The 25,360-nt window shown below is 45.9% G+C and overlaps 1 protein-coding gene across 2 annotated transcripts in view; it reads left to right on the plus strand.

Annotated features, from left to right (window-relative positions):
- The window catches only part of LOC134355368 (plexin-A2-like), a 560,952-nt gene that overhangs the window by 64,952 nt on the left and 470,640 nt on the right, over positions 1 to 25,360 (plus strand). For both annotated transcript variants that reach the window (XM_063065148.1, XM_063065149.1), the window contains exons 2-3: positions 13,545 to 14,767; positions 17,764 to 17,946. In XM_063065148.1, coding sequence (XP_062921218.1) covers positions 13,545 to 14,767; positions 17,764 to 17,946 — 1,406 coding nt within the window. The remainder of the gene's footprint in view (positions 1 to 13,544; positions 14,768 to 17,763; positions 17,947 to 25,360) is intronic.

Consider the following 25,360-nt stretch of genomic DNA (forward strand, 5'->3'; position numbering starts at 1 on the left):
TTTGGATTTTTGGGATTTAGTCATTATAGGGAAGGTCATTGTCCCTAGTTGCCCTTGAGAAGGGATTGATGAGCTGTAGTCTCGGACTATTGTAATCGTTTGGGTGTAGAGGTTCCCATGGTGCTGTTGGGGAGGAAGTTGCAGGATTTAGACCCAGCGATGGTGAACTAATGCTGAATGTTTCCAAGTGGAAGTGTATGTGTCTTGGAAAGGATCTCGCACCCTTGTTGAGAATCAGAATCTGAACCAAGTTTATTACCACTGACATATGTTGTGAAATTAGTTGTTTTGTGGCTGCAGCGCAGTGTGAGGCTTGAAAAAAACTACAAAAAAAGAAGTATTAAAAAGAGTGCGGAGAGTGAGGTGGAGTTCACGGGCAGAATTTCAGAAGGTGACGAGAGGGCGTACAGGAGTGAGACACATCAGCTAGTTGAGTGGTGTCACAGCAACAACCTTGCCATCAATGTCAGTAAGACTAAAATATTGATGGTGGGTTTGAAAGGATAGTACGAGGGAACACACACCAGTCCTCATTGAGGGATCAGCAATGGAAAGGATGAGCAATTCCAAGATCCTGGGTATCAATATCTCAGAGGATCTATCCTGGGCCCAACATATTGATGCAGTTACAAAGAAGACAGGACAGTATCTATATTTTGTTGAGATTTGGTATGTCACCAAAAACCCTCACAAATTTCTACAGCTGCAATGTGAAGAGCGTTCTGACTGGCTGTATAACTGTCTCATATGGGGAGGGGATGCACAATGCACAAGATCGAAATAAGCTGCAGAAAGTTGCGACCTCAGTCAGCTCCATCATGTGCACGAGTCTCCCCGGCATCCAGGACATCTTCAAGGAGGGATACCTTAAAAAGGCATAAACCATCATTAAGGAACCCCGTCAGCCAGGACATACTCTCCACCAAAGAGGAGATACAAGAGCCTGAAGGAGATACACCCAACAGTTCAGCTTCTTCCCCTCTGACATCAGATTTCTGAATGGACATTGAACCCATGAACACCACCTCAACTATCTTGTTTTTCCTCTTTTTGCACTATTTATGTATCTTTTTAAGTATATATATATATTATATATATATACACATGCACACTGTAACTTACAGTTTTTAATTTTATTATGGATGACAATATACTCCTGCTGCATAACAACAAATTTCATTACCTATGCTAGTGGTGTTAAACTTCATTCTGATTCTGTGTCCATGAACCGTTCAGAAATCTGGCGGAGGGGAAGAAGCTGTTTTTAAAACATTGAGTGTGAGTCTTCAGGTTCCTGTCCCCCCTCCTCGATGGTAGTAATGAGAAGAGGGCATGTCCCGGGTGGTGAGGATCCTTTGCTCTTATTCTCGTTCTGCTCAGAGATCAGTCGAGTTGAACTGGGGATCTGAGAGATTGGTAGAGGGCGGTAGCAGTGAGAAGGGTCAGCCATGATCTGGGTGACCGGTGCTGCCTCCTGAGTCAATTCCCCATGTGCGTCTAGGTGGGATTCCGTTACCTAGCAACAATAATGTCACTCTTCAAACTAGCCTGGCAGTCAACTTCATTTGCGAGTAGATCAGGAAGTAAACCCACTAACTTGGTCTTTAAAGAGCACAGTGCTCTGAGATTGTTGGACCAAACCAGTCTCATGCAGCTTAAACGTGCTGCTCCCTTTGAGCTTTGGATCGCCAGTCCTCGAGCAGTGCCATGGTAGGTCTCCCACGTTAGGTAAAATGATACCAGCCATCAGTCTGTGCCTATGGTGCCGTGTGTACACGGAAATGTACATCCCCGCAGTGTAATCTTCCCTGCCCACTGTGTGTACGCGGAAATGTACGTCCCCGCAGTGTAATCTTCCCTGCCCACTGTGTGTACGCGGAAATGTACGTCCCCGCAGTGTAATCTTCCCTGCCCACTGTGTGTACGCGGATATGTACGTCCCCGCAGTGTAATCTTCCCTGCCCACTGTGTGTACGCGGATATGTACGTCCCCGCAGTGTAATCTTCCCTGCCCACTGTGTGTACGCGGAAATGTACGTCCCCGCAGTGTAATCTTCCCTGCCCACTGTGTGTACGCGGAAATGTACGTCCCCGCAGTGTAATCTTCCCTGCCCACTGTGTGTACGCGGAAATGTACGTCCCCGCAGTGTAATCTTCCCTGCCCACTGTGTGTACGCGGAAATGTACGTCCCCGCAGTGTAATCTTCCCTGCCCACTGTGTGTACGCGGATATGTACGTCCCCGCAGTGTAATCTTCCCTGCCCACTGTGTGTACGCGGATATGTACGTCCCCGCAGTGTAATCTTCCCTGCCCACTGTGTGTACGCGGAAATGTACGTCCCCGCAGTGTAATCTTCCCTGCCCACTGTGTGTACGCGGATATGTACGTCCCCGCAGTGTAATCTTCCCTGCCCACTGTGTGTACGCGGAAATGTACGTCCCCGCAGTGTAATCTTCCCTGCCCACTGTGTGTACGCGGATATGTACGTCCCCGCAGTGTAATCTTCCCTGCCCACTGTGTGTACACGGAAATGTACATTTCCGCTCTTATCTTCCCTACCCACTGCTCCGTTTGAGATGAGCCAACTTTACTTGTCACATGTATATCGAAACATCGAAACACACAGTAAACTGCACCATTTGCAGCAATGGCCAACACAGTCTGAAGATGTGCTGGGGGTAGCCCGCAAGTTTTGCCACGCTTCCAGCAGCAATGTAGCATGCCCACAACTCACTAACTCTTTGGAATGTGGGAGGAAACTGAAGCACCCAGTGGAGACCCACATGGTCAGGGGAAGAACGTACCAACTTCTCACAGACTGTGGCGGGATTTGAACCCCGGTCCTCCGACCTGGTGCTGTAATGCACACACCAACCGTTATGCTGCTGTGTCCCGAATTCCAACCCGTGAGACCCACCAATCCTCCCAATCTGATCTCCCTCAGCAGTGACCACTCAGTTTCTGGGACCAGTCCTCCACGATCAGAGACATTTGGTCCTCCTGCAGGGGGTAATGATAGACCGCTGGAGGAGGGGGGAGGCACAGGACACAGATTGGTATCAGCCAGTCAGAATGACTGAGGAAGGTTGTCACTTTGTGGTGTGAACCCCTGGAACTGTCTCTGTTAGCGGGCCATGGGTTGTCATTTTCTGAGGATATTCTCGGTTAAAGTGGAAAGAGCTTCATATATTGAAGGAATGGCAGGAAGCCCAGATGAGGCAGAGTCCAAGCTCAGAGGTTGGCCAGCATCGTAATTGCCTCATGGAGTGGGTTCTAGGGGCCAAAAGGACCACTTGGCCCTGGGGTCTGCTCTGCAGTCCTGATCTTGGCCTTCCTTTCCCGTCTGTTCCACAACCCTTAGTCCCCAGTATCTCATTAATGATCTAATTTGGCTTCGGATGTTTGATCATTCAATGTCTGCTGCTCTCTGGGCAGAGACCTGCAAAGAATGCTCCAACAGCCAACATAGATCCAGAAATTATTTGACTTCCTGCCCCTAAATAACAGTCCCTGAGTTGCCCAGTGTTTTACCCCTAAATAACGGTCCCTGGTAATGCTTAGACTGCCAAGGTGATGATTAGTACACATCTCCCCAAAGGAAAACTGATAGCTGAGAGTTCTGGTTTGGTTTATGTTCTGTCACAAACTCTGTTCCCTTGCCATGATTCCTGCTCCCTGTCTGTTTCCCCAGGTTGATCTGTTTGCTTCACCCGAAGAAACATTAACCATTAATATTTTAATCATCTAGTCAGCTATTTCTCATACCTGTTCATATCGCCTAGTTTTATATCTCACCATCAACATTGCTTTTCCATTTCAAAGGGGGCTATGGTGGTGCAATTGTGGCAGTCTTAACTTTAAAAGGCTGAACTGTAAGTCTTCAGTTCCAACCTTCCTTCTGTATTTGGCATCTACAAGGTGTTAACAGGGAAAAGCAGTGACTGGGCCAAGTCAGAGTAATTATTGAAATGTTCCAGCGTATTGAAATGATTGCACTGTCTGCTTTTCGAGTCAAAAAGACATGGAGAAGTACAGCAAGGAAACAGGCCCTTCGGCCCATCTAGTCCATGCCAAAACCATCTAAACTGCTCACTCTCATTGACCTGCACAGGGACCATAGCCCTCCATGCCCCTACCATCCATGTACCTATCCAAACTTCTCTTAAACGTTGGAATTGAGCTCACATGCACCACTTGTGCTGGCAGCTCGTTCCACACTCTCACCACCCTCTGAGTGAAGAAGTTTCCCCTTGTGTTCCCCTTAAACTTTTCACCTTTCAACCTTAAGCCATGACCTCTGGTTGTAGTCTCACCCAACCTCAGTGGAAAAAGGCTGCGTGCATTTACCCTATCTATACCCCTCTTCATTTTGTATACCTCTATCACACCTCCTCTCAATCTTCTATGTTCCAAGGAATAAAGCTCTGATAACTCAGGCCCGCCAGACCTGGCAACATCCTTGTAAATTTCCCAAAATCCCATCTTCTGAACTGGATACATTGATTTATGAAGGCCTTTGTAATAAGGTGAGAAAAAGTCAGTAATTTTAATGGAGGTATCTTTAGCAAGGCAGGAGTGGAGGTATGCCTCTATCTGAGGAGCTCCTTCCCCCTGCCAGCCTGCAGATCACCTTGGACAAGGTGTAGTATCTCCTTACACCCATTCAGGGTCACATGAAGCCATGGGAGCAGGTGGTGGATGGTCATATGAGCTGCTGGTGCACATCACAAGTCCTGGTTATGTGACCACTGACTCTGTTATGTGACTCTCAGGAGTATTGATAATGGCTGGGCTCACCCATCTTGTAAAGACACTGCCTAGAAGAAGGCAATGGCAAACCACTTCTTCAGAAAAATTTGCCAAGGAAAAGCAAGGCCCATGTCACATGACATGACACATAATGATGATGATGACCATTAGCAAAATTATATCTGCCATGACAATGTGGAACAAAGACTATGGCAAAGAATAGATCCAACTTACAAATTTACCATTGGCAGTTGTAACTGTAACACTCTGTTCTGCATGCCCCTGTTATGGCACTCCCCCGGTGGTAGGAGTAATCTGCATGGATGGTATGCAAAACAAAAGTTTTTCTCCATTAATCTTGGTATGTGTAACAATAATGTACCAGTTCCAATCTCAAATACCACAGATATCAGTGAAGGTTATCCACATTGATTTTATTTGGGTGGAACAATCATCATCCTTGCGTGTCTTATGACGTGGGCGATCAAGGTCTCATGACTATGATTGTTCTTGGCAAATTTTTCGACAGAAGTTGTTGTTGTTGCCTTCCTCTGAACAGTGTCTTTACAAGACAGGTGTCCCCAGTCATTATCAATACTCTTCAGAGATGGTCTGCCTACCTGGACTTGTGATATGTACCAGTTGCTGATAGGTCCATCTACACCTGTTCCCATGGCTTCACATGACCCTGATTGGTTGGTGGGGGGGAGGGAGGGGCCAAGCAGGTGCTGCAGCTTTCCCAAGGGCGTCCTGCAGGCTAGCAGAGATAAGAAGCACCTTACACCTCCTTTGATAGAGACCTATCTCCGCCCTGCCATCCTTTGTAATTAGGTGAGGAAAAAGTCAGTAATTTTAATATGTTTAGCAAAGTTATATCTGCCAACAACAAGGTGGAAGAAAGCCTGTGTCAAAGAAAATACCAATTTACAAATTTATCAATGGAAATTGTAATCGTAACACTATATTCTTCACTCTGTTATGGCATTTCCCTTGTACTACCCTGACGGTAGGAATGTTCTGTATGAATGCTATGCAAAACAAAAGTTTTTCTTCGTATCTTGGTATCTGTAACAATAATAAACCGTTTCCAATCACAAATACCATAGATATCATGAAGGTTATCCGCATTGAACTTATTTGGATGGAACAGCATGCTTTTGAAAGTTGAACAGTGGAGGTTCAACGTTTCACCCACCAGCGTGCATGCCTCACCCTTCCCCACCACATTGGAGTTCTGCCCCTTCCTTTCTCAGGGTCTCAACCCAAAAGGTCAACTGTTCCGTCCACTCCGTGAACACGGCACAGCACATCACACAAACCAATCTTCCGTCCTTGGACTCACTTTACACCGCACGCTGTCGGAGCGGTGCTGCCAGGATAATCAAGGACACGACCCACCCAGCCAACACACTTTTCGTCCCTCTTCCTTCCGGGAGAAGGTTCAGGAGCTTGAAGACTCGTACAGCCAGATTTGGGAACAGCTTCTTTCCAACTGTGATAAGACTGCTGAACGGATCCTGACCCGGATCTGGGCCGTACCCTCCAAATATCCGGACCTGCCTCTCGGTTTTTTTTGCACTACCTTACTTTCCATTTTTCTATTTTCTATTTATGATTTATAATTTAAATTTTTAATATTTACTAATTTTTACTATTTTAATATTTTTAATATTTAATATTTGTAATCCAGGGAGTGAGACCGCAGAATCAAATATCGCTGTGATGATTGTACGTTCTAGTATCAATTGTTTGGCGGCTATAAAGTATACTACCTGCCTTGCTGAGTTCCTCCAACATCTTGTGTGTATCTGATGCTGAAGATTTACAACACAGGACCATAAGATATAGTAGCAGAATTAGGCTATTTGGCCCATCAAGTCTGCTCTGCCATTTCAGCATGGCTGATCCATTTTCCTTCTCAGTCCCAATCTCCCGCCTTCTCCCTGTATCACTTCATACCCTGACTAATCAAGAATCTACCATCCAAACATCTGCAGAATCTTTTGTGTTTACCAAACTGCACATTAAGAATGGAGAAAATGGTCTTGAAAACAAGAGAGGGCTGCAGAGACCTGTGGAATTTGTTTGATGCAGATTCAGTAACGGAATAGTTTGTTATTGTACACACCGGGGTGCAATGAAACTCCTTGCTTATATGAAGCTCAGAGAGTCGACAATTGATGATATAGGGAGCACAAAACAAGGGAATGGCGTATCGTACAGTTGCATAAACTGAAACAACAGAAGGAGAAATGCTAACGTGACCACAATGGAACTGGCAGAATTAACCGTTTGAGAGGGTGTAAGCATCAATGGGAAGGGGATGAGGTTAAACACAATGTTTGTACGTTGGCCTTCGCAAATCCATGCATTGAATACAGGAGGTGGGATGTTATGTTGAAGTTGTATAAGACATTGGTGAGGGCTAATTTGGAGTATTGTGTTCAGTTTTGGCCACTTACCTACAGGAAAGATGTAATGAAGATTGAAAGAGTACAGAGAAAATTTACAAGAATGTTGCTGGGTCTGGAGGACCTGAGTTATAAAGAAAGATTGAATTGCTTAGGACCAGTTACTATCTCACAACCATCAGGCTCCTGAATAAAAGGGGATAACTACACTCACTTACCCATCCATTGAGATTTATCCACAATTAATGATCTCACTTTAAGGACTCTTTATCTCATTATCTCATGTTCTTGTTGTTCAATGCTATTTATTTATAGTTGCGTCTGCACAATTTGTTCTCTTCTGTACTCTGGTTGATCTTTCATTGATCCTGTTATAGTTATTATTCTATAGATTTGCTCAGTATGCCTGCGGGAAAGTGAATCTCAGGGATGTATGTGGTGACATATATGTACTTTAATATATGCTTTAATAAGCATACTGAGAACTTTGAATTTTATTCCTCGGAACATAGAAGATAGAGGGAGATTCAATAGAGGTATACAAAATTGTGAGGGGTATAGATAGGGTAAGTACAAGCAGATGTTTTCCACTGTTTGGGTAGGACTACTGGAAGTCATGGGGCAAGAGTGAAAGCTGAAATTTTTAAGGGAAGCATGAGGGGAAACTGACACAGAGGATGGTGAGTGTGTGGAATAAGCTGTCAGCACAAGTGGTGCATGTGATTTCGATTTCAATGTTTAAGAGAAATTTGGATAGGTACATGGATGGTAGGGGTATGGAGGGCTATGGTCTGGGTGCAGGTAGATGGGAGTAGGCAGTTTAAATGGTTCAGCATGAACTAGATGGGCAGAAGGGCCTTTTCCTGTGCTGTACCTTTCTATGACTATGACAATGACTGCGGGGGACGTTGATGTGATTGGGTCGGACCAGGCTGACAGACGGTTGATAGAACTGGCAGAGCTGGCCTGGCCTCTGTTTTATTTAGGAGTTGGTTCTCTACGGTTGTAACTGTGTAGTCTCTTTGCACCAATGGCCACTGAGGTCACCACAGGTCTCGCTTGTTAATGCTCAAACTGGGTATTTAAATATTTATGTGACCTGAGATTGCTTTCTTCCCATCATGAATTTCACACCACAATGTTGTTTCAGTTCTACCCTTTAGGGCCCAGGGGAAGTCATTCATGAGTTCACTGTCCATTGTGGCAACACAAAGGAAACTTTCCCATGGTGGTATAAACCTGAAGTGTAAAACTGTAGATCACAGTAAAATAATCTCATACAAAGTTATTATCAAACTTTAAATAAACAAAATTTGCTCCAGTTAAATAATGAAATAATTTTGGAATTTAGTGGGAGAATCCCTGCAGTTTGGTGGTGTTTATATTCATTCATTTCATCAGTGTTTACAGTACTGTGCAAAAATATACCCTAGGGAGCGTACGAATTTTGCACACTACTGTATTTGTCGACGTGGAGAGGAGAGTGAGTTTGTTAATCTGGCAGGAGCAAAAGATGTTGGCGAGGGTGGAGTGTGGGACAGGTGGCAGAGAAGGAGTGCCAGGAGTGGGAGTTGGTACGGGTGCAGACACTCCCAACCCTGTGGCATCAGGCAAGGTCATCTGATTCCAAACAATTGTTTAATTGATCATCACAGAATGTCTCTCTGGTTTTTCCCACTCCCTCCCCTCTCCCTTCCCCTTTTCCCAACCACAATTCCCCTCTTCCTGCCCCCTTCCCACTCTCAGTCCACAATAGAGACCCATATCAGAATCAGGTTTATCACCACTCACACGTCATGAAATTTGTTTCTTTTTGCGGCAGCAGTACAGTGCAATAGATAAAATTACTGCAGTACTGTGCAGAAGTCTTGAGTGGCCTAGCTATATATATGTGCCTAAGATTTTTGCACAGCACTGTAGGAGTTCCAAGTAGCCAATGAAACGCATACAGCCCGGCAAAAACAGTTTAATCTAAATCACATCTGAATGTGGTTTAGGGAGAGATTGATTGCCCTTAACATAAACTTTAAAAGCCCATTGTCTGGAGAACATTCCCTCTTGGTTTGTTTTTTTGTGTGGGGATAGGGTAAACCTGCTGATTGATGGGGCTATAACCTTGGTCCCTGATGAAGGCATTGAAAGTTCCTTCTGATCCCCTTCTCCAGGAGCACCTGATCAAACTGTCAGCTTCTGACTTGTGATTGATGAGAACAGGAGACCCAGGGCTGCTATCAGCCAATCAGATACCAATTTGGGATGAAGTGGGTCCCATCTCCTCAGGTTTTCTGCCATCAACCAGTGAGGGCAGGCTGTGCTGTTTGGTCCATTGAACAGTGAGTGATGATGCTGTCGAATATGTGGCTAAACGGGCAATCGCGGGACAAAAATTGAATAGGAAATCCATATTAATTTTTTTGCTTGTTATTGTGACTAAGCTTTTCTCTCATCTGAAATCCTTTGATCTTAGCACTAAGCAGCATGGTGGTGCAGTGGTCAACGCAACCGCTTACACTACAGGCGACCCAGGTTCAGTTCCCGCCGCTGTCTGTAAGGAGCTTGTACGTTCTCCCTGTGACCACAACAGTTTCTTCTGAGTGCTCCAGTTTCCTCCCACGCTCTAGAGACATACCTGTTGGTAGGTTAATTGGTCAATGTAAATTGTCCCGCTGTTAGGCTCAGATTAAAATGAGGGCATGTCTTGAAGGGCCGGAGGGCCTAAAAATTTTAAATTTCAGCATGAAATCCAGTAAATTTAAAAAATGCAATAAGATTTCCTCTTACTGCACTGCAAGATGGCGATGGTGTATACCAGTGACTCAATGTGGGCTGCAGGAATTTATATCGGTTTTCCTCTTAAATATACTTTTGAACAACTTTTGATGCAGCGTGCAACATGTAATTGACTTGCTAAGTATGCCCGCAGAAAAAGAGTCTCAAGGTTGTATGTGGTAACGTGTATGAACTCTGATAATAAATTTTACTTTGAACTTTGAACTTTGCAGCTTGCCTTCTCTCACATGCTCAACGGGTCCCCTTTTGATTCTTCTGCCATCTACCTGCACCAGAGGTAATTTACAGTGGCCCTTTACTCCCCCAGAATATCTTTGGGGCACAGGAGTGGCCTGGAGCAAGTGGGAGATCGCACACAGCCACAGGAAGATGTTGCAAACCCCACACAGACAGCAATACGGTCAGGGGTACTGGAGCTGTGAGGAAGAGTTGTGTTCTGTTTTGGACAAACGCGTGGTCACAGACTCAGATATTGTTTGGACAGACGTCATTGCTGCAGGAAAACGTGTCTGTAGTTGAACTTTGGGCAGGAAAGTTCTGATGTTGGAGAGGAACGTGGAATTGGTGATGGTGTTCCTACTGAAGGGCACTCATGGGTCTGTCTGAATGAGTGATCCAATTGGCCACTGCTGGCCTTGCTTTCTATGGCGATTCTGAACTGACAATCTTGCTTTTAAACACTCCCCACCCCCACTGATCAGATGTTAGAACATAAATCAATTACACCACATTACAGGCCTTTCAGCCCACAATGTTGGGCAGATCTCTTATCCTACTCGAAGATCAATCTAACCCTTCTCTCTCTCTCTCCCTGACCCTCCCCCTTTCCCTCTTCCTCCCTCCTCCCCCTCTCCCTGACCCTCCCCCTCTCCCTCCCCTACCCCACATCTCTCTCCCCTGCCCGTCTCCCTCTACAAAGATGCTGCCTGATGTTCTGTTGCACCATTTTCTGTTTTCATTTCTGATTTGAAATGGTTCCAGTTCCTTCACTCTGCAGTTTAGGAATGTGTCAGGAGGAGGGCTGGATGGGATTGTTCCTGAGGGCTTAGTCACGGCTTCCTCTACCTCATCTTTACAAATGGTCAGAGCGGAGCTGTGGTGTGAGGCCAGCTGTGCAAACCACTCGCTGAATACGCTGAGCCTGTGACTCAGGTCCTGATGGACGACTCCAAACCACACTCACCAGGTCTCGGATTGTTCGCAGTAGCTCGGGAGAGAGACCTGTGTAGTGTCTGAAGAAATGTTACATTCACAAAACTCCTGAACTATTAGTTTCACTGCTATAATGAGTAAATTGCAGGATGGATTATTGGATTATGTTTGTCTTCACAGAGAAGGGACTAATAAAAATCACAGTAGGGTTGCTGGAAAAGTATCTCATCTGCTTAATTAACAGGCATCTTCAGCCAGAAGTGTTGAGAGATGATCTGTCTTAGCTCCCTCCCGAGATTGCCTGCATCAAAAGTCAGGTTTAAGCCAATTTGATTCACTTCCTGTACAATCATGGAAACATTGCCAGAACACGAGGTACAGAAAGACTGTGGGTTCTGACAACAGTACAGCTTATACTACTGAAGACCTTCCCACCACAACTGGTTCCAGCTCTGTCCAAGCTGCTCCAGTATGTTCACAACCCTGACCCCATCCTGTGCAAAACTGTCCAGAGAGATGTCTTTCCACAAAGAAAGCAGGGCAAAGCCAAACGACAAGAATTCTGCAGATGCTGGAAATTCAAGCAACACACATCAAAGTTGCTGGTGAACGCAGCAGGCCAGGCAGCATCTCTAGGAAGAGGTACAGTTGACATTTCGGGCCGAGACCCTTCGTCAGGACTAACTGAAGGAAAAGTTAGTAAGAGATTTGAAAGTGGGAGGGGGAAGGGGAGGAGGAGATTCAAAATGATAGGAGAAGACAGGAGGGGGAAGGATGGAGCCAAGAGCTGGACAGGTGGTTGGCAAAGGGGATATGAGAGGATCATGGGACAAGAGGCCCAGGGAGAAAGACGGGGGGGGGGAACCCAGAGAATGGGCAAGGGGTATAGTCACAGAGGGAGAAAAAGGAGAGTGAGAGAAAGAATGTATGTATAAAAATAAATAACGGATGGGGTACGAGGAGGAGGTGGGGCATTAGCGGAAGTTAGAGAAGTTAATGTTCATGCCGTCAGGTTGGAGGCTACCCACACGGAATATAAGGTGTTGTTCCTCCAACCTGAGTGTGGCTTCATCTTTACAGTAGAGGAGGCCGTGGATAAACGTGTCAGACTGGGAATGGGATTTGGAATTAAAATGTGTGGCCACTGGGAGATCCTGCTTTCTCAAAGCCAACCTGGCTCTTTACCAGTGTCCCTCAATCATCAGAGGTACCAGAAAGCAAAGCCTCAAAAAAGAGGGACATCCATTTAGCACAGAGATGAGGAGGATTTTTTTTTTGCCTGAAGGTGGTGTATCTGTGAATTTCATTGCCACAGATGGCTGTGGAGGTCGGCATTTGGGTATCGTTAAAGTGGGGGGGGTGATAGGCTCTTCATTAGTCAGGTGTCAAAGGTCATGGAGAGAAGGCAGGAGAATAAGGTTGAGAGGGATAGTAAATCAGCCATAATGGAATGGTGGAACAGAATCAATGGGCCAAATGGCCTACTCCTGTTCCTATGTCTTATCGTCTAATGGACTTATATCAGTAAGGTGAAGGAAGGTATCACAAGCAGAAATATAAACTGGCACTCTGCCACCAGTATCTTGTCATAGGTGCCCACCGTCAGTTCCAATGGGTCCACTTAACTCCAAACCCTGTCTTGTCCATGGTGGACCAAAGGGTGAACCCCTGAAGTGAGAGGAGGGTAAATATCATTTGGAATGTAAATATTGGGATCGGCCATCCAACCAGGTCATCTTTGAGCTGATTGGTAGCCTCAACTGAACTTGCCGATCTGATTCCTTAATCCTTGCTTTCTTCTTTGACATGTGGTTGGCTGTGACACTGAGGAGCCTGTGGGAAAACTCTCATCAGTGGATGACCTAGTACATCAGAACCTGGCCTGTGGTTGTTTAATTATCCCAATGCCAGCACAGATCTCCTGGAGTTCCCTGGGGTAGTGAGCTAGGACCAGCCAACACAGCTGCTTCCTTGATAACCGTCCTTCCCCCGTAGGGTCAGGAGTGGTGACGTTGACTGAAACTGTAGCATTAGTTCTGTTTGTAACCTCCCTGCAGACCTATTCAGTTCTGTGGTTAAACTAATCCTCCCAGCTGCATTTTAGGAATTGTTTGCCTCTGTGTAGTTATCACTGACTTTATTCCAGTGTTGATGTAGTTAACTTTAAATGGGAGATGGGTGAAGGTTGGTCAGTTCTTCCAGCTGCAATTAGGAATTGTTTGCTGCTGTATCATTAACACTGACCTTATTCTGGTGCTGATATAGTTGACTAACTAGGAGATGGGTGAAAGGTCGGTTAGGGAACTGAAGACTGCAGCCTGTGGCAAACACTTATATGGTCCCAAAGGGCAACTTGTCCAGTGTACACAGTGATTCAGGGTGTGTGTGGATTTACTGCAGTAGATGATGTGATTTACACACATATTTTTCTTGCCTTACAGGGCCATGTGAGCATCCAGCTTCAGCTACTCCGTGCAATCGATCCCCTCCCCCAATGAAGTTGAGAAGAGATTGCCCCAAAATGTCCAACGGTCCACTTTCTGTCACCCTGCTCCTAATAATCCTCACACATTCCTCACAGAGCAGCGAGGAGTTTATCACCTTTCCAATCCAGGATCGGGACTGGACGTTCAATCACATGGCAGTTCACAGTGTTACAGGAAATGTTTATGTCGGCGCTGTCAATCGGATTTACAAGCTCGCGAGCAACTTGACACTATTGCTGTCCCACAAGACTGGTCCAGGAGAAGACAACAAGTTGTGTTACCCTCCCCTGATTGTTCAGCCTTGTAATGAGCCCCTCACTCTGACCAACAACGTGAACAAGCTGCTCCTCATCGATTACACGGACAATAGGCTACTGGCCTGCGGCAGCCTCTTTCAGGGAGTCTGTAAGCTCTTGCGGCTGGATGACCTCTTCATCCTGGTGGAGCCTTCGCATAAGAAGGAGCACTACCTATCCAGTGTTAACGAAACCGGCACCATGTACGGCGTCATTGTCTCGTCAGAGGGCTCGGACAGCAAGCTCTTCATCGGTACCGCAGTGGACGGCAAGCAAGACTACTTCCCAACCATTTCGAGTCGGAAGTTGCCACAAGATCCAGAGTCTTCAGCAATGTTCGATTATGTGTTGCACAGTGACTTTGTGGCCTCACTGATTAAAATCCCTTCAGACACGCTGGCCTTGGTGTCACATTTTGATATATTTTACATCTATGGCTTCAACAATGGAAATTTTGTGTATTTCTTAACAGTTCAACCGGAGACAGAAGGGATTACCGGGTCAACAAGCGACCAGTTCTACACCTCCAGAATCGTGCGGCTCTGTAAGGAAGATGCCAAGTTCCACTCCTACGTCTCGCTTCCCATGGGTTGTGTAAAAGATGGAATTGAATATCGTCTCCTGCAGGCTGCCTACCTGTCCAAGCCAGGGAACGTCTTGGCAAAATCTTTGAACATTTCCACTGCCGATGATGTTTTGTTCGCCATCTTCTCCAAAGGCCAGAAGCAGTACAAGCATCCCCCGGCAGAGTCTGCACTCTGTGTGTTTGTTGTGAAATTTATTAACCGTCAAATAAAGGAAAGACTGCAGTCCTGTTACCGTGGCGAGGGGAATCTGGAACTGAACTGGCTGTTGGGAAAGGATGTCCACTGTACCCACGCGGTAGGTCACGTCATGTTTTTGCCACGCGCTATGTCACGTCAACATTCTCCCCATCGGGTACATTGTATCACGCTCTCTTCACACGGTACGTCACATTGCGTCCTCATGTGCATCGCGATCTCCTCACACGGTACGTCGCGTCACGTCCTCGTGCATCGCGATCTCCTCACACGGTATGTCGCGTCATGTCCTCATGTACATCGTGATCTCCTCACGCGGTAGGTCACGTCGCGTACTCGTGCGTCATGTTCTCCTCATGTGGTATGTCGTGTCATGTTCTCCTCACGATATGTCACATCACATTCCTCCCATGCAGTACATCGTGTTGTGTACCCCCCAGGCACTGCGTCGCGCCACACTCCCCCCAGGCGGGTGCATGCCGTCGCGCTCCCCCCCACGCAGTGCGTCACATGAACATTCTCCCAACGTGGAACATGATATCGAAGTACTCACTGATGAGTAAACGATGCTTTAAAGTTAAAAACAAGGCGATCCCACAAGCAAGTAGCTGATCTTCTGAGATTAGCGCTGGTCCAAAGTGGTTCACAAAAAAAATTTGGTAGGTTTTACTTTAGAATTGCCTGTGGGACCTGAGGAAGCTGGGAGCTGTTTCCTCAGGTTTGGGAGTTGTCCAGCAAGATAAACTTAATCAGCCAACGTGCTTTGTGATGTAGGTGAATGAGAGGTCACTTCACTGAAACATAGTTGACTCAGAGATTAGACAGGGAAGGTACATAGGGGTGATGCCCTGGGAGGACATGTGGTTTGCCTTTGCAGGAAGTGTGGGTCGTGTTCATGAATGGCTGTTTATGACAGAGATCAGGAGTTTTCTTGCAGTTGTGAATCTTTGAATTTCAGCTCACAGGGGAAGAAATTATGCTCTTGTATGGAATATTTTCAATGCTGAGAAAGTTATTTTTTAGGAAACTAAGTGGATAGAGGGATATTGGATTCCATTGGGGAAGTGGACATGCAGGTCACTGTGTTCTTATTGAATGAGGAGAAGATTGGAGAAAACTGTGTGCCCAGAATTACTTCTGCTTTTCAGATTCCCAAAAGGGTCTGAAAATTTGTGCACAGCAGGATCCCACAAAGGTTGTTATGGTAGCAATCCCAAATATTCTACCTTTGTGATATAGGTTAAGGAGAAACCATTGGCCTAGAAGCTACCTGTTCAACCATTATTTACTAAAGTCCCTGCGTAAGCCCAGAGATCACGTCCCTTACGGAGATGCGGCTGATGGAGTGGATCAGTGTAGTTTCACGTTAAAGGGTTAAGGTGCCTCTGTTGTGTGCCATGTCGCGGACAGAACGGTTTCGTTCAGACTCAGCAGGAACATCGCTGCCACCTGCTCTTACCCACATTGCGTTCTCAGCCCTCAGACAGAGTCAGAGTTGACTCTGACTGGTGACTCACGTGGGCTGGGCCAGACAAACAGGAGGTCCACAAACAATATCAGTGAACTCTTGTGCTTTTGTTTCCACTTGATTTATTTACACAAGTTTTTAATATTAATTATGCATTCTTAACAACCCTCATCCCAAAGAGAGATGAAGTTTTATTCTTTAGATTATTTGTCCAGGTGTGCTCGAAACTTGTCCAGTCATATTCAACACACACAAAATGCTGGAGGAACTCAGCAAGCCAGGCAGCAGCGATGGAAATGAAGAACCAGTTGATATTCCAGGCTGAGTCCCTTCTACAGGGCTGGAAAGGAAGGGGGGAGATGCCAGAATAAACAGGTGGGGGAGGAGAGGAAAGATAGCTAGAAGGTGTCAGGTGAAGCCAGGTGAGTGGGAAAGGTAAAGGGCCAAAGAAGAAGGAATCATGTCCAATCATGTTCAACATTCACAATTGTAGTCATAGAGTGTTACAGCACAGATAAAGGTCCTTCATCCCTACCAATCCATGCCAACCACGGTGCTCACCCATCTAGACTTAACCCTCTAAGTTCCGCTCCTCCATATACCTATGCAATTGCTTCTTAAATGATACTTTTGTACCTGCCTCAACCACTTCCTCTGGCAGCTCATTGCATACGCTCACCATCCTCTGTGTGGGTAAAAGTTGCCTTTCAAGTCTCTCTCATAACTTTCCCCTCTGACCCTAAATGTGTGTCCCATTGTTGTGTGCTCCCCTACCCTGGGGAGCATACTGTTGCCATCTACCTTATCTCTGTCTCTCATAATTTTCAACATTTCTGTAAGGTCACCCCTTGTTCTCCTGCATCCCAGGGAATGAAGCCTGAGACCAACGATCCACTCAGACCCTCAAGTCCTTGCAACATCCTCGTACATCTTTTCTGACCTTGTCCAGTTTAACCACATCGTCACTATAAGAGAGTGGCCAAAACTGTACACGGTACTCCAATTGCGGCTTCACCAACGACTTGTACATCTGTAACGTAATGTCCCAACTCCTGTACTCAGTACCCTGGGTGCTGAAGGGCAACGTGCCAAATGCCCTGATCCCTTTGTGATGTTTTGGACTTGCATCTACAGACATAATCTTCATTGGTTCCTCTTTCTCTTTGCTGTAGTTTCAAGTTCATACGTTCATGTGAAATGACTTAAACTCAAGTTACGCGCGTGCGTGCGTGCGTGCGTGTGTGTGTGTGTGTGTGCGTGCGTTCATGCAATCCTTGCCCACAGGCAATACACAGAACAGTTGTGATGATCTGAGGACACAACAATCTCTTAAGTACAATCAGAAAGCAAAAGCAGCCGGTCAGATTGATTGATGCGCTGTTGGTCTTTGTGGGCAGTGGGGTCCCTGCTCTGAGAGGTGGAGTTTACCTGAAGCAGACCCAGTTAATATCTGTGTTCCCAGTGCGAGGTTTCACTCTGTGGTAGTACACTGCAGGACATTGAACCTTGCACTTGACAGAGGTACATTCCCAAATCCATCTTGCTCCCAGCTTCTCAGAGGAAGACATGTTTGCAATGAATTTATTTAGTGAATGATTGTGATGCAAGACCCGTTTCCTTTCTCGCAGCCGGTCCCTATCGATGATGACTTTTGTGGATTGGATATAAACCAGCCTCTAGGGGGCACTGTGCTGGTGGAAGGCGTCACGGTCTTCACGGAAGAGCGAGACCGGATGACCTCGGTGGCCTCCTACGTCTACAGCGATCACTCTGTGGCTTTTGTGGGAACTAAAAGCGGGAAACTGAAAAAGGTAAGCGAGAATCTCATTGTCAAAGGGTGTGGGCTTGCACAGGCAAATGGACAAAAGCTTTCAAATTTCAGCACAAATGATTTGGTTCAAAATTTGAGGTGGTCAGGATATTGAACATTTGTCTGTTGGAGATCAAAGTGTACTTTATAATGGCGGTTGTTCGTTGTGTTCGAGGATGACTGGAAACCTGTACTGGGAGAGTCTGTAAAGTGGAAAAGACGTCGCACTGGGGCAGTTCCACTCTCTTGACCTCAGAAGTCTGGGTCCACTGGTACGAATGAGTGTCACAAACTGGGGTCTTCCTTGGATGAAGTAGATGACCATGATGTGTTCTCTGCCTTGTCATCCCCTTCGTTCTGCACAAAGCGTTGCAGAACCGCCTTCCTGGCCATTGGATCTCACTGTAGATCTCATCACCCCAGTCCGCCAGAGCTGACTTCACACTCTAGGACAGGCATGTCCCTACCTCTCCCGGGTATGAGGCCGCCTGCCACTCTCAGCTGGTTTTGCCCGCCTGTCGAAACGGTGCTCCGGGCTGTGGCCGCTGTCACGTGCAAACAGCTACTTGGAGCCACAGGTGAGAGCTGAGTGCGCAGTGAGGCCCACAGGAGAGCGAGCTGCTCCAGAATGGACATGACATGAGGTGCTACCCCTCTGGCACCCATACACACCGCACCCTGGTTGAGTGAGCAGGCTTAGCAGTTGGATAGAGCGATGAAGTAAAAAAACAAAGAATGTTTTCACGAAATTAGTACAGGTGACACACTCACTGGTGCACCACTCTTCACGCGCTGCCTGGTCTCCTGAGCACTGGCAATGTCTTCTGGCTTTGCTTCAGTAGAGAAGAACCTGCCCAGCTCTACACTGACTGAATCTCTGGTACTTCAAGTTCAACTTGGAGCTGGAATGGCTGCTGCGTCCATGCGTGTTGCATTCTTGTGACATCATTATAATGTGTTTTGTGTACCCTGAAGGTCTGGTGAATTCTGTTCATCCAGATGGACTGGGAAAGGATTCAGACCGATCCAGCAGAGTTCTTCTATGATTCGTATTGTCTGGAATTTTCATGCAACTATTTATTGTGAAATGTTGGGTCACAGGGTCTACAAGTTGCCACAGTTGCACAAGTAGTCCCCAAAGAAAGGTGCATTGAAACAGAACCTGTATTAATAAGAATGAGTCAGAACGCACTCTGGTATGGTCATTGGTGCATATTGTTCAGGGGCCCTGAGCAGGGAGCTCACATCAGCTTCACTTATGTGTTGGAATGCTGCATATGTTTGAATGATGAGGAAGAATCTCTTTCACCAGAGTGGTGATTCAGTGGAGTTCATTGCCACAGGCGACTGTGGAGGCCAAGTCATTGGACATACTTAAGGCAGAGGTTGATAGGTTCTTGATTAGTCATGGCATGAAGGGATACGTGGAGGAGGCAGGAGATTAGGGCTGAGAGGGAAAATGGATCAGCCATAATGGAAGGGTGGAGCAGACTCCATGGACCAAATGGCGTAATTCTGCTCCCATATCTTATGGTCTGGTCTTGTTTTCTTTGAATGATATTGATCACTGTGAAGACACACACAAGAGGTAAACTTGGAGCATCTTGGCATTTCCAACCTAGAAGTGTAAATGCGAGGCTTAAGGAAAATTCCAAGCATAAAAACTGCGTTCTTGCAATAAAATCGATTCTTGGTCTCACCGCACTGAAGCAGACCTTTCGACCCATTGAGTCTGCACCCAGTTACATGTATCCCATTCTATGCTCCCCATCGTCTCACCAACTTCCCGGGTTCAAGCCCCCACCTACACACTACAGGCAGGATGTGGGAGCATTCAAGGAGGTTCACCAGAAAGGAGGGCTGTCGACATAACATGAAAATTTATAGGTTGGGTTTACTATCTCTGGAGCTTAGGACACTTGAAGGTTGACCTTAGAGGTTCATAAAATCATGATGAGTATACACAAGTTAGTCAGTCCGGGTCTCTTGACCAGGGCTGTGTAAAACCAGATAGTTGGGTTTAAAGTGAGAGGGGAAAGATTTGAAGGAAAACAGAGGGTGGTGAGTATATGCAGATGTTCAAGGCAAAGAAATTTACGATATTTGAAAGAGATGAGCAAGTGCATGGAAAGGAAAGGTTTAGGTGGGTATGGGCTAAAAAGCAGGCAGATTAATCTTGTGCAACGCACACAAAATGCTGGAGGAACTCAGCAGGTCAGGCAGCACCCATGGAAAAGACTAAGTTGTCAATATTTCAGGCCAAGAACCTTCTTCAGGACTGGAAAGGAAGGGGGAAAAAAGCCAGAATAAAAAGGTGGGGGAGGGGGAGGAGCACCAATTAGAAGGTGTTAGGTGAAGCCAGGTGAGTAGGAAAGGTAAAAGGCTTGAAAGGAAGAGATCTGATAGGAGAGGTTAGATGACCATAGGAGAAAGGGAAGGAGGAGGGGACCCAGGGGGAGGCGATAGGCAGATGAGAAGAAGTATAAGTCAGAGTGGGGAATGGGATGGGGGGAATTTGTTTACTGGAAGGAGAAATAGATATTCATGCCATCAGGTTGAAGCTACCCAGGTGGAATATAAGGGGTTGAACCTTGTGTAAGTGTCCAGCTTAGTCAGCAGGAATGAGTTGAACTGAAGATCCATTTCTATTCTATGGCTGGAGGTAATTTACAACAGACACTTAACTTGGCTCTCTGTGTGTCTTTGGGATGTGGAAGAAAACTGGAGCACCTGGGGAAAACCAGATAGTAACTAGGAGAACGTGCAAACTCCATAAGGCACTGGGAGGTTTATAAAATCATGAAGGGTGTACATAGGGTACATAGTCGGTCTCTTTACCAGTGTAGTGCTGTGTGTAAAACTGGAAGGCTTAGGTTTAATGAGAGAGGAGAAGGATCTGAAAACACTCAGAGGGTGCTGGGTATTTCCCAATGTTAGAGACAAGTAAAATAAAAACATGTGAAAAACATTTGGGCAGGCGCATCGATAGGGAAGGTTTAGATGGGTACAGGCTGAAGCAGGCAAATGTATCTTGTGTACGTGGGCATCACAAGTTGAGCTGAAGGTCCATTTCTATTTTGACATATGGGGGGAAACGGAGCACCTGGGGGAAACCACGCAGTAACTGGGAGAATGTGCAAACTCCACACAGACAGTGCCCAAGGCCCATCCATTCTGCACGAACATATAAACAAAATGAAAGGAGCACTGGAATGATTTAGAAGGTGCTGACAATGAGTTGGTGAACAATCTTACTTTGAGCTGCTAACTACTTCGACTTTCAACACCTCCTTCTCCTCTTTCCACTTCCTGGTTACTCACGTTCCTGTGAACACCATCTGGTTCACCCAGTAAGGATGACATCTCCAGCTTCTGTAAGATGTGCACTTCATGTGATGTTTGTTAAAACTGCACAATAATGTGAGACCAGGAGCATGTGAATATTTTAATACAGAGTGGTGTGAGCAATGGAAGTAGAACATACTGGGGGGGGGCAGTGGGATTTGGTTTGGAATTTCTTCACAGTTTCTGGGAGGGTGCAGAACTGTGATTGATTCAGGACAGAGAGGCAGGAGCAGTTGAAATGTCCACTGTGGTTGTGCTTGGGTCCAATGAGATTTGTTCCCTCAGCACATAGCCTTCTCCTTGTTAGTGTTTCTTCATTCGGATAATGAGAATGGATTCTGTGTGGTTAGGATTAAATGTGTCAGGTAAAACTCACCGATATCGAGATCAACTGAAATATGTTGAATAATACTTTGTATTGTTTAAAGTGCTGACCTCTTCCTTTGTACTAAAACTCTGTCCTTCCAGATAATTATTTCTTATTTCATCTATCAATCATATTTGCAAATGTCAAATGATCTAGCACTGCAAAATCTCATTGTAGTGTGATCGTACTTGTTCACTTCAAGGTGTGTGGACATTATTGGCAAGGCAGGCATTTATCACCTATCCCCGAATTGTCCTTGATGTGATGCAACTTGAATCACTGCATCCTTCTGGGTAAAGTCGGAAGCTTCCACGGTGCTGTTGCTGAGTTGAAAGATTTCGATGGTAGCGGGCTGAAAGCAGACGAATGAATCTAGAGGACATCACAGTCACAGTTGACGATGGAGGACGGCAATGTATTTGTGTCCGGGTGGAGTGACATATGGATGGGATTCTGCAGGAGGTGCCACCCTTGTCCTCAGTTACAAAGGTCATTTGGGAGATGCTGCTGCAGTTGCTTGGGTGAGTGATTGCAGTGCATTTTGTACGTAAGGTGCACGGTCAGTGCTGGATGCCAGTGGTGGAAGGAATGGAAGTTTGAGGCAGTTTCATCCTGGATCATTGAAGCTTTATGTTCAGGCAAGCGGAGAACATGATATCGCATTTTGATGTGAGCTTTGTAGATGACGAAGGATGCGGTGTTAGAAGTGAATCATTTTGCTGCAGAGTATCTGGCCCCAACGAACTCCTGTTTATACATACTTGCATGTTGGATCTATTTTGCTTTTGGTCTTTTGACTCCAGGATAGAGTTGTATCTTGGTTGCTGTCACATCTTTAGATGCCTTTGTTACTCTCCCAATATCAGGTCATATTGAAATGTTTAGGTCTTGGACTGCATGGACGGTGTTGTTTCCTGAGCAATTGTGAACTGGGTTGAACATTGTGCAATCATTGACATTGTCGGAGATATGTATTCTGTGTTTGGCATTTATTATATGGATGATGGTAACTAGTCACACCAGTGGGGGTGTGGTAAAAGCAAAAGGAGTAAGTTACATATTCATGCTTATTTCGGAGCAGTGTGTAGCTTGAGACCACGGAGGCCATATCTTTGCTGACCACTGAATAATGCTTAATTGTATGTTTGGTCATTGCTAATGCAAGATCAAAGTAAGGAACTCGAGCCTTTGGAGCAATTAGTGGAGCTGTGGGCAGGTCATCCAAGTATAACAGCTCCATTTGGGATCGCAGGCTGGTGACAATTGCCTAGTTTTGATTTTGGATCAATGTTTTGCTGCCACAGTGATATAGCCCCTCTTCTGGTTTATGAAGAATGAAAGTTCATTGATGAAACAGCCGAAGGTGGTTGGGCCAGCACACTTGCCTGAGGATGTCCTGGACAGGGGTGGCTGATGATGGAGTACAAGGCTGCAGATGCCGAAATCTGGAGTAACAAGTAATCTGCATAGCGCACTCAAAATGCTGGAGGAGCTCAGCAGGTCAGGCAGCGTCTATGGAGAGGAATAAACCATCAATGTTTTTGGCTGAGACCCTTCCTCAGTACTCGTTCCTGATGAGGATGGTAGTGGTGATGAGTAAAATGGGTGAATAATCTTCATTCTGCACAAACTTGTCAACAAGATCAAAAGAGCTTCGCAGTTATTTAGAAAGTACTGACAATGAGATGAAGGTGACCAACATTGCTTTGAGGTGCTGATTGCTTCGACTTTCAACACCTCCCCCTCCTCTTTCCAACTGCTGGTTACACGCGTTCCTGTCAACACCAGTTTCTTCACCTGGCAAGGATGACATCTTCAGCTTCTGTCTGATGTGCACTTCATGTGAAGTTTGTTGAAAAGGTTTGTGAGAGTGGGAACATGTGATACGGAGCAACGTGAGTAACAGAGTGGAAGTGTTCGGGGGGAGGGGTGGTGGGATTCAGTCTCTCCAGTGTTAGGACATAGTGACAGGAGCAATTGGGCTGTCCTCCGTGGCCGTGCATCGCTCCAGTGAAATGTTGTTCCCTCTGCATGCAGTTTCTCCTTATCAGTGTTTCTTCATTCGGTAATGAGAACGATTCTGCACAGTTAGGATAAAGTGTGTCAAGAAACCTTACCAATATGGAGATGAGTTAAAATGCGAGTTGGAGTTGTTTAAAGTGCTAATCTTTTCCTTTGTAATGGAACTTTGTCCTTCCAGGTAATCTTTCCATCTATCAATCACGTTTACAACTTGTAAATGTCTTGCACTGCAATACTATGTTGTTAATTTTATGGTGCGTGGACATTATTGGCAAGGCCGGCATTTATCACCTATCCCCTAATTCTTCTTCAGGGTGGCAGCTTGCCACCTTCAATACTGTATCTTTATGGCCCGAAACGTCGACTGTTTATTTCTCTCCATAGACGCTGCCTGACCTGTTGAGCTCCTCCAGCATTTTGTGTGTGTTACTCTGGATTTCCTGAAGCTGCAGAAAATCGTTTGTATTTATAGAAGTGCATCACAGATTGGTTTGGTAACTGCCAAACGAAATTACAGCGAGTTGTGAACATAACTCAGCACATCTCAGAAGCCAGCCTTCCCCCCCCCCCCCCCCCATGGTCTCTCTTTGCTGCTCGCTGCCTCAGTTAAGCAGCCAGGATAATCATAGACCCCACCACCCCGAACGTTCTCTTTTCTTCCTTCTCCCATTGGGCAGAAGATACAAAGACCTGAAAGCACGTACTACCAGGCTCAAGGACAGCTTCTACGCTGCTGTTAAAAGCCTATTGAGTAAGACGAAAAAATGGACTCTTGACTTCACAATCTAACTTGTTGTGATCTTGCACTTCATTTTTTACTTACACTGCACTTTCTCAATAGTTGTAACAGTTTATTTGGCATTGTTATTGTTTTACCTTGTTCTACCTCAAAGTACTGTCTGATGATTTGATCTGTATGAACAGTACACAAGACAAACTTTTCACTGTACCTGGCTCATTCGTTCGTTGATTATGTGCTGTGTTGTATGACATGGGCGATCATGGTCTTTCTGTAGAAGTAGTTTGCCATTTTGTTCTTCTGGGCAGTGTCTTTACAAGACGGGTGACCCCAGACATTATCAATACTCTTCAGAGATTGTCTGCCTGGCGCCAGTGGTCGCATAACCAGGATTGTGATCTGCACCAGCTGCTCATACGACCATCCACCACCTGCTCCCATGGCTTCACATGACCCTGATCGGGGGCTAAGCAGGTGCTACACCTTCCCCAAGGGTGACCTGCAGGCTAGTAGAGGGAAGGAGCACCTTACACCTGCTTTGGTAGAGATGTACCTCCACCCCGCCACTCAACTATATCATAGTAAATATGTCAATAAAGTACCAATTCCAGTTCCAATAAAGCCTTATAAGGGTGAGGTAGAAGCTGCTCCTGAGCGTGGTTGTTTGTGCTTTTATATCTTCTGCCCTGTGGGAGGGGGAGAAAGAGAGAAAGTCCAGGCTGGGTATGGTCTTTGATTATGTTGGCTGCTTTACAAAGACAGCAATTATAGGCAGAACTTTGACAGACTTCTATTGATGTGTAATGGAGAGTGTATTGAATGACTGCATCACAGCTTGGTCTGAGAACACCAATGCCCTTGAAATGAAAATCCTATAAATGTAGTAGATATGACTCAGTCCATCATGGGTAATGCCCTCCCAGCCAGTGAGCACATCTACAT

This window comes from Mobula hypostoma, chromosome 13, assembly GCF_963921235.1.
Source record: "Mobula hypostoma chromosome 13, sMobHyp1.1, whole genome shotgun sequence".
Taxonomy (NCBI): Eukaryota; Metazoa; Chordata; class Chondrichthyes; order Myliobatiformes; family Myliobatidae; genus Mobula; species Mobula hypostoma.